General features: G+C 42.2%; 1 protein-coding gene across 1 annotated transcript in view; it reads left to right on the top strand.

Moving 5' to 3' along the window:
- The window catches only part of MGAM (maltase-glucoamylase), a 66,983-nt gene that overhangs the window by 37,878 nt on the left and 16,685 nt on the right, over positions 1-12,420 (top strand). The window contains exons 27-36 of the mRNA XM_047694634.1: positions 573-741; positions 1,004-1,100; positions 1,933-2,045; positions 3,115-3,240; positions 4,232-4,360; positions 4,616-4,726; positions 5,033-5,095; positions 10,647-10,781; positions 11,260-11,347; positions 12,149-12,287. Of these exons, the coding sequence (XP_047550590.1) occupies positions 573-741; positions 1,004-1,100; positions 1,933-2,045; positions 3,115-3,240; positions 4,232-4,360; positions 4,616-4,726; positions 5,033-5,095; positions 10,647-10,781; positions 11,260-11,347; positions 12,149-12,287 (1,170 nt within the window). The remainder of the gene's footprint in view (positions 1-572; positions 742-1,003; positions 1,101-1,932; positions 2,046-3,114; positions 3,241-4,231; positions 4,361-4,615; positions 4,727-5,032; positions 5,096-10,646; positions 10,782-11,259; positions 11,348-12,148; positions 12,288-12,420) is intronic.

The raw sequence follows: 12,420 nt of genomic DNA on the forward strand, positions 1-12,420 counted from the left end.
TTTACTGCTTTTGATACTGGGGTCAGAGTAGGTGTCTCAGAGAAGGTGACATTAGAAATAATACTTGGATGAGAAGGATCCACCCATGTGGAGATTTGGGGGAGGGGAGAGGACATTCCAGACAGATGGAATAAGAAGTGCACAGGCCGTGAAACAGAAGCACACTTGCCAGATTGAGGGGGAAATGCTTGTTGTGGTTGGAGCACACTGTAGCCGGATGGCTGTGGGTGTTAAGTAGTGAAGGGACGGTAGAGAGGACCAAGAGTGGCACCCCGGGCTGGTGTGGAGCGGTAGCACCCAAGATGTGAAAAGGGATTGGATTTGGCATCCAGAAGACAGAACTGAAGGGAGGCAGTGAGAGAGGAAACCAGAAGAATGAAGGCTAACTCCTGGGCTGGTAGCAGGTGCAGCAAAGATTATTTTAATCAAATAGACTTTGTGGTTTTTTGGAAAGATTAACAGGGCTCTGGGTGGGAGAAGGAATCAAGAGTTCTGTTGTCCTTGAAAAGTCAGCTGCTTGAAGCCAAGAGGATCGCCCGTTTCTTTTCCAAATACACCCTTTTGTGTTGCAGTTGGGACTCTCAGCTCCTTGGTTTTACCTTCAATGACATGTTCATCCGCATCTCCACTCGCCTTCCCTCCCAGTACATCTATGGCTTTGGGGAAACTGAGCACACAGCCTTTCGGAGAGACTTGAACTGGCACACATGGGGAATGTTCTCCAGAGACCAACCCCCGGGGGTAAGGACAGAGCATCTGGGATCTGTGTCTACTTCTTTTTATGCACTATGTACACTCCATGCTTCATCTTCCCAGATTCACTTTAGATGGCCACATTTCCACATTTAGATGAGTGGGTCAGTGCTCAGTCTCCTTTGTTTTTTATGTGTTTAGTTCATTGCACAGAGAAAATGATACCTTGTCAATCATTTTTTTGTGGAGTTTCTTTCTCGGCCACAATGTCTTTTAACCTCTTACCACTTTCCCCCCACGACTCTCCCAGTACAAGAAGAATTCCTATGGTGTCCACCCCTACTACATGGCACTGGAGGAGGATGGCAGTGCCCATGGGGTACTCCTGCTAAACAGCAATGCCATGGGTAAGACGATGCCAGCATCTTCCTTTGTTTCTGTGAAGCAGTCATTTTCGAGTAACAATGTGCTCGAACTAGCTGCCCTGAAGTCAAAATTATTATCTTGCGGACAGTGTTTTTATTTTTATATTTCATTTCCTGTATAGCCTTTCTGTTTATTTCAGTTTAGTAACATGCGGTAACAAGAGTTAACTCTCATTTGGCAAACATATAAGAAGGGATATAAGAAGGGATAGAAAGAACAAGTGAGTCCCAAATATCCTGGGGGTCAGCCAGTGGGAGCCGTCTTTTTAATTTGAATTAATGGTGAAGCTATGGTTAGGAGTGCTCACTCTGGGGGTATGAGGGTGTGAAGAAAATTTATACGGTGTATTGGAAAGAGGGTGGAAAAACAGGGTGTGGGTGGAAAGCATGCATGTAAAAACTGGTCAAATCAGAATCAGGTCTATCCCTGACTTAATAGTTTCATGTGAATGTCAGTTTCCTGGTTTTGACAATGTACAGCAGTTACATAAGATGTGATCATTGAGGAAAGCTGGGTAAAGTGTACAAAGGAACTGTAGTACATATTTGCAACTTTTTCTAAGTCTTAAACTATTCTAAAATAAAAGATGTGTAATAACTTTAAAAGAACAGAATGACAGAGGGCAAAAATTCTAGGGGTAGCACCCCGTAGACTTTCATTTAACTTCTTCAATTTGATGCAAGTATAGTAAAAATACTTTCTCTTAATACTCCATAATAAAGAGGCCTAGGGAGAAGGAAAGGGTAAGAATTTGAGGGGTTATTCCTCACCTTGAAGGTTTCCAGCTCGAGTGGTATTTTCCTATATTTTCAGATGTGACCTTCCAGCCCCTTCCTGCCTTGACATACCGCACCATAGGAGGAATTCTGGACTTTTATGTGTTCTTGGGGCCAACTCCAGAGCTTGTCACTCAACAGTATACTGAGGTAGGAGGACATTAAACTGATTATCAACTACTCATACAGTAGGTTCTGAGTACCCAATCCACCTTGATTAGCATAACTCTCAGATGATACCTGGAATTGTTGATCCTTCTGGAAGATGGACTATAAAATGAAGAGCAAAAAAATGTATCCCAATAACCATTAAATTTGCAGCCTCTCAAAGCACTGCAGAGTAGCAGAAGTAGTATGGTGCAAGTGGTGGTGTTTGGCAGTGGCAATGGTAGTGGTGGAGGTGGTGGTGATGGTATGGTGGGTGGTAGAGATGGTGGTAGGTGGAGTTGGTGGAGTTGGTAGTGGTGGAGGTGGTGATGGTGGTGGATGTGGTAGTGGAGATCATGGTGCTAGAGATGGTCATGGTGGAGGTGGTGGAGGTGGTGCAGGTGGTGATTGAAATGGTGGAGGTGGTAGTACAGGTGGTGGTGGATATGATGAAGGTGGTAGTAGAGGTGGGACATGTGGGGCAGATGGTGGTGATGTGGTGATGGTGATGGTTCTGGTAGTGATGGTGGTCATAGTGGTCATGACGGTTACTTTGGCAGCAGTAACAAACACTTATATAACTTACTATGTGTCACTGATCATTTTACATATATGAACTCATTCAGTCCTCACAAAGAACACTAATGAAGCAAATACTATTATTATCCCCAGTTTACAAGTGAAGGAACTGATGAACAAGAGGTTTTTAACTTCTGCACAGGGCTACATAGCCAGCAGAGTTTAGAGCCTATATGGTAGGCCAGGCATTTTGCCTCTAGATTCTGAGTTCTGAACCAGTAAGCTCGACTGCCACTAGGAATCAGAGTAAAATAAGATTTTCCAAAATTCAGAGTAAAATCAGATTTTCCAAAGTTCTTAGGGAAGTAAATAAAGTCTAGCAGAAAGCTTTCTCCAAGGTATCCCAGTGGCTCTATATCCTCTCAGTTTCTCTCCATTTTTGAATTTCTTGATTATCTAAGATGGGATGCCAGAAAGATGTTCTTAATAATATGTCAACAATTTTAATCCCGAGTCTCCTTTTTAAGGACTGAATTTTCTGTTTATTTTCTAGCTGATCGGTAGTCCAGTGATGGTTCCTTATTGGTCCTTGGGGTTTCAGCTGTGTCGCTATGGATACCAGAATGACTCTGAGATTGCCAGCTTGTATGATGAGATGGTGGCTGCCCAGATCCCTTATGTATGTTCTTCATATGGGTGGATTGGCTCTGGTACCTCATGGCTGATACTAGTCTTCTCTGTATCTGGATTAGCTTGACTTAAATGGGGGGAGGGGCAGTTCCTATAACTATATGACTTTAAAACATTTGGTCAAAAACACCTTTGGTATCTTAAGCATAAAAGGTTGCCCAAACAGTAGTTTTGCTTAACTGAAAAGAGAATGACCCAAATTTAGTCAGATCACCATAGGTGCAGATATAACCTCACTTCCAAAACTTGGCTGGCATACTGTTCCCTCAGCTTTGAGCTAAAGTTGAAGATAGGCATCTTGGTTATCAGTTTCCTGATGAAATAAATATGGAAACAAATTCTGACCTTCTCTTGAGGGGAAGAGGGGTCCAAGAATCAGAGAATTAATCCACTGAACTTCTTACATATTAAATTTTATTCAATATATTTTTCTCTTATTTACAATTGTTGCTATTAATGGTAAGCATGGTATGCAGTATTTCATTTTTAAAAAGAAAGCTATGTCTGATAACCTCTAGGATTAGATACTCTAAAACAATCACAGGTGCTTTTTTTTTTTTATTAAGTAAAAGGTAGATTTTCCATCCATCCAATTATATTAGTGCTGGGGAGTTTACATTATGTTCTTTTCTCTGAAAGTGAACCACCAATTCCAGGGGCAGCCTCTTTGGCAAGGTAACCACAGTCACTCCTACTGGTCTTTCACAAAGCACTTTCTCATCCTCTCTTTTCATTTATCCTCCCAACAGTCTTGGCAGATAGATAGGCATTATCATCCTATTTTTGCTGATTTAGTTTTTTTTCTTCTTACTACTAAAACTTTGAAAATTTCCCAGAATCTAATACCTGATACCTGAGGTTAGAATAAGTCAAAAGGAAGCCTTATGAAATTCACCAATGGTTAGTAGAAGCTTGTCCTCATCTGGAACCTGGCCTTTTCCAAGCAGGAGCCACTCACTTTTCTCCTGTGCTCCCCCCAGGACGTGCAGTACTCGGATATCGACTACATGGAGCGGCAGCTGGACTTCACCCTCAGCCCCAAGTTCCTAGGATTTCCAGCCCTGATTAATCGCATGAAGGATGATGGGATGCGGGTCATCCTCATTCTGGTTAGTCCCTCTATGAATGGGTGGAGTTTGTTAGAGAGAGTGAATGGGCTTTGGTGGAGGAAGCTTTCTTTTGTGTTTCCTTCCATGTCATGAGTGGAGAAGTTGAGGTTCAGAAAGAAAGGTGTATTTCCCAGGATTCACAGAAACATTATGGTTCAGGTGGGAGCTGGTGCCTTTCTGTTTGAAGAGTTCTTTTTTCTGTCTCAAATTGTTCTCTGGATTTGGACTTCTACCTAGTCTGTGCTTTGATTTCAGGACCCAGCTATTTCTGGTAATGAGACACAGCCCTATCCTGCATTCACTCGGGGTATGGAAGATGATGTCTTCATCAAAGCTCCAAATGGTGGAGGCATTGTCTGGGGAAAGGTATGACCAGTGCAGTGATTCACTAATCCCCAGCCTGGGGTGGGTGACAGTGTGTTTGTGCATGTTGTTTTGGGGCCTTTTCTGTTTGGGTTTAGAGCTCAGAAGTTCTCATTTTGTCCATCAATATTTGTCAACACAGTTAAGGAATTCTTAGAAAATATATGTATGCGGTTGCCTTGTGGGATCTACTTTTCTAGATCAAAATCAAGGTATTACCACCTACGACCATGGTTTATAGTTTCTGAGGAAGTGCTATAAGAGATCAATTATCTAGTGCATTGCTTTTGAACATTTTTCTCTCCACAGGTGTGGCCTGATTTCCCTGATGTTGTTATAAATGGGTCTCTAGACTGGGAGACTCAAGTGGAGGTAAAGGGCCCTTTGTGGACATGGGTGAAGTCCGGGCTGCTGGGAAGGAGTGGCCACTCTCAGGATAGTGGATTTCCCCATGCATGTGCCCTCAGGAATACACTGAGGGATTATGTCCTGTGTGTCCATCTGTGTGAATCACTTTACATGTAATATTTTACTCCCAGTTGGGAGGCAGAGATTATTATCTTCAGCATAACTAGGATTCAGAGAGCTTAGATTACTGCTCTGGAGTTTTAGGTGACCAAGTGATGGTTTCAAATCCAAGGCTGCCAGATTCCAAGGGCCCATGAAATTTCTACCTCCCAAGAAATACTGTTTGCCTAGAATGAGTGTATTTGTTGTTGTTTTTATTGTTGTTCCTGAGTATACTTTTTAAAGATTTTTATTTTTATTTATTTGAGAGAGAGACAGAAAGAGAAAGAGAGAGAGAGCAGAGGCAGGGGGAGGGGCAGAGAGAGAAGAAGAAACAGGTTCCTGCTGAGCGGAGAGCCCAATGCGGTGCTCAGTCCTGGGACCCTGGGATCATGACCTGAGCTGAAGGCAGACACTTAACTGACTGAGCCACCCAGGCATCCCTTGAGTATCCGTTTTGAACATAGTCTCCAAACCCTGTCTTGAGTGATGGAATCTTTTTCTCTGTGTGTCTGTTTTCCATGGACAAGCTTCTCCATCTTCACTCTTACAAATCCCCCATCCTGGGGAACCTGGGTGGTACAGTTGGTTAAGTGTCTAACTCTTGGTTTTGGCTCAGGTCATGATCTCAGTGTCTGGAAATCAAGCCCCTCATCTGGCTCTGTGCTCAGCGTAGAGTCTGCTTCTCTTCCTCTCTCCCTTTCCCTCTGCTCTTCCTGCCCCTCAAGTGCTCTCTCTCTAAAATAATTAAGTAAATCTTTTAAAAAATAATATAAAAATAAATCCCCCTTCCTTCCTTGGTTTCTCAACTTCTCTCTTACCTCCCAGCTTCCATCCTTATGTTAACACTTGCTCTCTCTGGGGAATAAGTTCTTACTTATACTGGATCTTATATAAGGATTCAGGGGAGAGGACCTAGCTTCCTCTTCTCTCTGTTGCTTCTCATAGGAAACTATTTGAAATTTGCTGGTCCAGAGAGACCATATGGACACAGTAGTCTGCCAGGCTAGAGAAGTTCAGGGTCTCCTTGAACTTAACATTCATTCATTCATTTGTTCATTCATTTTCTTTTATAGTGTTTTTTCCTCTAATACAATTGAAGTATTACTGACAAAATTGTATGTATTTAAAGTATACAGTGTGGTGATTGAATACATATATGTATCATGAAATGATTACCATAATCAGGTTAATTAACACATCCATCATCTCATATATTTACCATTTGTTAGTGTGTGGTGAGAATACTTAAGATAGGGCACCTAGGTGGCTCAGTTGTTAAGCATCTGCCTTCAGCTCAGGTCATGATCCTGGGGTCCTGGGAATCTAGCACTGCATCAGGCTCCCTGCTCAATGGGGAGCCTGCTTCTCTCCCTCTGCCACTCCCCCTCCTTGTGATCTCTCCATATCTCTCTGAAATAAATAAGATCTTAAAAAAAAGAATACTTAGGATCTACAATCATAGCAACTTTTATGTATATAAGACAGTATTTTTTTTTAAGATTTTATTTATTTATTTGAGGGAGAATGAGTGAAAGAAAACAGGAGAGAGGAGAAGGTCAGAGGGAGAAGCAGACTCCCCAAGGAGCTGGGAGCCCGATGCGGGACTCGATCCTGGAAGTCCAGGATCATGACCTGAACTGAAGGCAGTTGCTCAACCAACTGAGCCACCCAGGCGCCCTATAAGACAGTATTTTTTTAACTGTAGTCACCAGGCTATACATTAGATCTCCAGAACTTACTCATCTTAAAAATAAAATTTTATACCCTTAGACCAGCATCTCCTCATTTCCCCCACTCCATTACCCCTGGTAGACACCATGCTGCTGTCTGTTTCTATGAGCTCAAATTTTTTTTTTTAAGATTTCACATATAAGTGAGATCATATAGTATTTATTTTTCTCTGTACAGGTTTTTCATTTAGCATAATGTCTTCTAAGGTTAGGTATGCTGTGGCAAATAGCAGGGTTTCCTTCTTTATCATGGCTGAATAATATTTCATTGTGTATATATATGTATGCCATATCTTCTTTACCCATTCACCCACTGACAGATGCTTGGATTTTTTCCACATCTTGGCTGTTGGGAATGATGCTGCAATGAACATGAGAGTGCAAATGTCTCTTTAGATATTTCTTTCATTTTATTCGGGATATATATCCAGAAGTGGGATTGCTAGATCACCTGGTAATTCTATGTTTAATTTTTTGAGGAACCTTCATATTATTTTCCACATGACTATACAAATTTAAATTACCACCAATAGTGCACAAGGTGCATGTCTTTTTGTGCATGTCTTCATGAACAGTTGTTATCTCTTATATTTTTGGTAAAAGCTATCCTAGTAGGTAGAAGATGATATCTCATTGTGGTTTTGATTTGCATTTCCCTGATGATTAGGGAACCTGAGTACCTTTTCTTGTACCTGTTGGCCATCTATATGTTTTCTTTAGGAATATATCTATTCGGGTCCTTTGTCAACTTTTTTTTTTCATTTTTTAAAATAATTTTTTAAAATTTATTTTCAGCATAACAGTATTCATTGTTTTTTGTACCACACCCAGTGCTCCCTGCAGTCCGTGCCCTCTCTAATACCTTTTTAATCTGTTTTTTTTTTTCTATTGAATTGTATAAATTCCTTATATACTTTGGAAGTTAATCTCTTGTCAGATACAGGGTTTTCAAGTATTTTCTCCCATTTCCTAGGTGGCCTTTTCATTTCATTGATTATTTGTCATGCAGAAGCTTTTTATTTCCATATAGTCCCACTTGTTTATTTTTGCATTTGTTGCTTGTGCTTGTGGTGTCAGATTCTCCCCCAGAGTCATTGCCAAGACCAATGTCAAGGAGCTTTTCCCCTGTTTTCTTCTAGAAGTCTCACAGTTTCTGGTCTTCTATTTAAGTCTTAGGGCACCTGAGTGGCTCAGTCATTTAAGCATCTGACTCCTGATCTCAGCTCAGGTCTTGATCTCAGGGTCATGAGTTCAAGCTCCACACTGGGCTCCATGCTGGGTGTGGAGCCTACTTAAAAAAAATAAATAAATAAAAAGAAATTTAAAAAAATTAAGGCTTTAATTCAGGTTGAAAATTTTTTTGTGAATGCTGTAAGGGAAGGGTTCATTTTCATTTCTGTACATGTGGATATCCAGTTTTCCTAGGACTGTTTATTGAGGAGACTGTTGTTTTCCCACTGTGTGCTCTTGACATGTTTGCCAAAGATTAGTTGATGGCACATGTGTAGATTTCTTTCTGGACCTTCTATTCTGTGTCATTGGTCTATGTATCTTTTTTTTTTTTTGCCAGTACATGATTTTTAAATCATACTGGGAAAGGGACCACTTCAGTAACGAAGAGGTTGGCTTCCCCTACAATTCGTAAGCCATTGAGGGCATTTGGAAATCTGTGGGACAGTTTTGATTATTACAGGGGAGCACCAAATGGCATTTAATGGACAGTGACTAGGGATGCTCAGAGTTCTGATTGTGGGGGATGTTCCCTGAAGAATTCTGCCCCAAATGCCAGTTGTGTTTTTTATTAGAGATTCTAATGAAGGCACCCTAATAAAGTCATGATATATATTTGATAGCATGTAAGAGATTCTCAGTAGATAGAATAATTATGACTACTTTTATTAATAAGACCCACTTCATGATGCTGGTGGGGACAAAGCTACTGATATCCAGGTCTGGCCTGGCTGTGGGTAGTATAAAGCAAACAAACAAACAAGCAAACAGTAGGCAGCCCGTGGAAAGCAGATTGCTGAGTCTGAAGCTCAAATTGAATTCAGGAAGTCTAAGGTTGGGGGCTACAAACTGAATTTTGCTAGCACGCGCATAGTGGGTTGTGAAAGTGATCCTATGACCAAACATGCAGATGGTCCTTCACGAGTTGAGATCAAGGGGAGTGACGACAGAAGTTGCAAGGCTGGAGCTGAATAGAGATGGTTGTGAGGCAGAGCCAACACCTTGGAGAATGGCAAAGTATGTATTTCTTGCGTAAATCATCAGAGCACTTTTCAGTGAGACTAATGAATTAGAATTGGTCAAGTTTCTCACTTGTATCCCCTATGGGATTCAGTTGTGACTCAGGCATGGCTGGTACTGACTCTGTTTACCCTAATCCTCCATCTCCCTCCTCTACACCATGTTTCTAACCCTGCCTGAGCTGGAGCTCTGTTTCTGGTGAGAGGTTCTCTTCTTTTGGTTCCATGTTTCTACCTCTATTTTCTAGCAAAAGCCATCCCTTTCAAGAGATTCTCAGTGATGTTGTTCACCAGTTCACTTCACTGTGAGCTGGATCCCTGAATTTTGTTTCATTTCTGTTTTCTTCTTTGTGTGATTTTTTTGCCTTTTATCTAGACATATGGGTTCTTACTTGCCTTTTGTCTATTATATATAAGAACAGGAGGGTTCCTAAACCAAGCCCTCTTTCTGTTGTCCCCCTTCCTCCTTACCCCCCTCCCCCAGGACCCTCTCCTCCCACCAGTAGCATTACTTAACTCTTTAGCTCTTAAAATGCACTGAGGAACACAGAGGAACCTATTTGCTGGGACATACAAAGGACCATGAAGTACCATTACAAGCAGTGTGGGATGTATGGAAATTTATAAATATTTGCCGCTGCTGCCGCTCGGAGGTGTGAACTCACGATTATTCACTGAGCATCTGTTTCACATTAGGTTTGAAGCTAAGCACTGGGGTGGGGGGTGGGGGAGTACAAAGTTCAACCAGAAGAGTATAAAACAAGATCCTTGCTCTCAAAATCCTGATAATATAGTTAAGCTTTGGATCCAGGTTAAAATAAAGACACAGCTTTAATTATTTGGGGGAGGATGAAGAGAAGAGAGCAGTGTTAAAACTTCCTCTTTAGCTCCCCCCAAGTGACTTGACACACAAGTACAGTTGTCCAGTGATTTCTTAAACTACAGAAAGCACATGCACACCAGTGAAATGTCTCACCCCTCACCTCCTTTCCCCAGTGGGAGTGAGACGGGAGAGGATTGTCTGGGTGTTGCCTTCCATCCTGTCGACAGTCCATCTGATGCCTTTCAAGCTGCAATCTCTCCTGGCTCCGGCTCTGTCTGAGCCGAGCTTCGGAAATGGCAGGACAGAGGTTGAAAGTGAAGCATCTAGCACACGAGACAGTGAGTTTAGGGTGTTGGTTGGTACTGTTCATGTTGATACAAAAAGGAAGACGGTCCATGGATACTTTCCAAATGCTAAGCAGGTGTCTAATTTGTGCTAATGTCTCTTCTGTGCGCTCATATTTCAAGGAAGCTGCAAATGTTATCTAGGCTCTGTCTGGATTATCTATCATTACGCGTTATAGGGATGTACATGAGTTATGCCCTCAGGAAATGTCGGTTTGCTATCGAATATAATTTGGGGGACCGATAAACTATATTTAATTTTTACAGCTCTACCGAGCTTATGTGGCCTTTCCCGACTTTTTCCGTAACTCAACTACCACATGGTGGAAGAGGGAGTTACAAGAACTCTACGCCAACCCACGGAATCCAGAGAGGAGCTTGAAGTTTGACGGCATGTGGATTGTGAGTGTGTGGGTTCGTGTCTGTGCACATGTGGGTGGATGTGTTTCTGTATTTGTGTGTCTAAGCTTATATATCATGACCTTTAATCAAGAGGAATAATAATCATCCAAGAAAGACTTTGGACCCATCCGATTGCAATTCCTCCAATTAGTAGTGGAACATCCCTAACTCTCCTCATATCTTACAACTCACCTGAAGTTCCTGCTGTAAAACACCAGGGTGATTACTAGGAATTTCCCGGACTTGAACCTTGCCCTCATACCTTGAGGGAGATTTTTTTTTAATCCTCTAGCCAGTCATTCTTGTGGGCTTGATTGATTGCTCTAGTCAATTCTCAGCTGGATCTAATGAGTGTCCCTGCGCTGGTATCTACCGGATTGCTGGAAGGCGAATGATTTATTCATTGCTTCCTTGTCTCTGAGTTGGCAGGATGTAATGATTTGAAAAAGTAAGATATATCTGTGTTTGACATTTCTAGGATATGAATGAGCCAGCGAGTTTTGTGAATGGAGCAGTTCCTCCGGGCTGCAAGGATGCCACTCTGAACCACCCTCCCTATATGCCATGTAAGAGCCCTCGGCCTCCTCCGTTGGCAGAGCCATGACTACGAGGACATGACCGCCACAAGCACCACAAGGGTTCTGACTATTCAGGGCACATCTTAACTGGTGCTGTGGTTTGGGGGATGGGAGGCAAGACAAATACGCATCAAGCACTTTATTGGCCCTGTTGGATGAATTTCTCAGATTTGTTCTGAAAACACTTAACAGTGGTTATGTCCCCAGAGGATTCTGTCTAAGTTTCTTAATTCTTCAGGCCTCTGTGAATTCCCCCACAGGAGTTTTTTGTGCTGCCAGTGGGTGGAAAGCAGCAGCTTTCCCTTATCAGGGAGTCGATGGACTTTGGTGTTATCCTTGTGTTCATATCTTGGCTTCAGAAATTATACTCACTATGAATTGTGTGACCATCAACAGATTACTTGATGTTTCCAAATCTTTGCTTTAAATTGTGAAGGAAGAAAATGCTATCTCTTTTATAGAGTTACAATAAAAATTACATGAAATGATTTATAAGAAAAATATTTAGACTGCATCCTGTCAACTAATTAGGTGTTTGACAATTGTGTTTTCCTCCCCTTGCCCTCACTTTCTCCTGGAAAACTCTGCGGGGGACTTGAAGTTAAAACACTTGTGTCCATTGCAGCTCAGAGCCGAGCATGGTCCCCATGGTCCCATGCCCCTGAGGAGGAGAGAGAGACCCATGCAGGGGTCAAATTAGACTTAAGATCCAGTGTCAGATACCTTAAAGAGAAGTCAGGGATAACAGGATTAGGCGTGGCATTGACATCACTAGATCTTTCTTCTCAGATTTGGAGTCCAGGGACAGGGGCCTCAGCAGCAAGACCCTGTGCATGGAGAGTGAGCAGATCCTGCCAGATGGCTCTCGGGTGCGACACTACGACGTTCACAGCCTGTATGGATGGGCCCAGACCAGACCCACCTATGAGTGAGTCACCCTCTCTGTTCTCTGGTGCACCTGACCTGCAGGGATAGCCAGTGGTTGATGAAGGAAACCTGCTTTTCCTTCCATGTCCCTCTCAAGGGTTAGGAAAATTTAAATCACAACTAGGTCACAATTC

This window comes from Lutra lutra, chromosome 11 (assembly GCF_902655055.1).
Source record: "Lutra lutra chromosome 11, mLutLut1.2, whole genome shotgun sequence".
Lineage (NCBI taxonomy): Eukaryota > Metazoa > Chordata > Mammalia > Carnivora > Mustelidae > Lutra > Lutra lutra.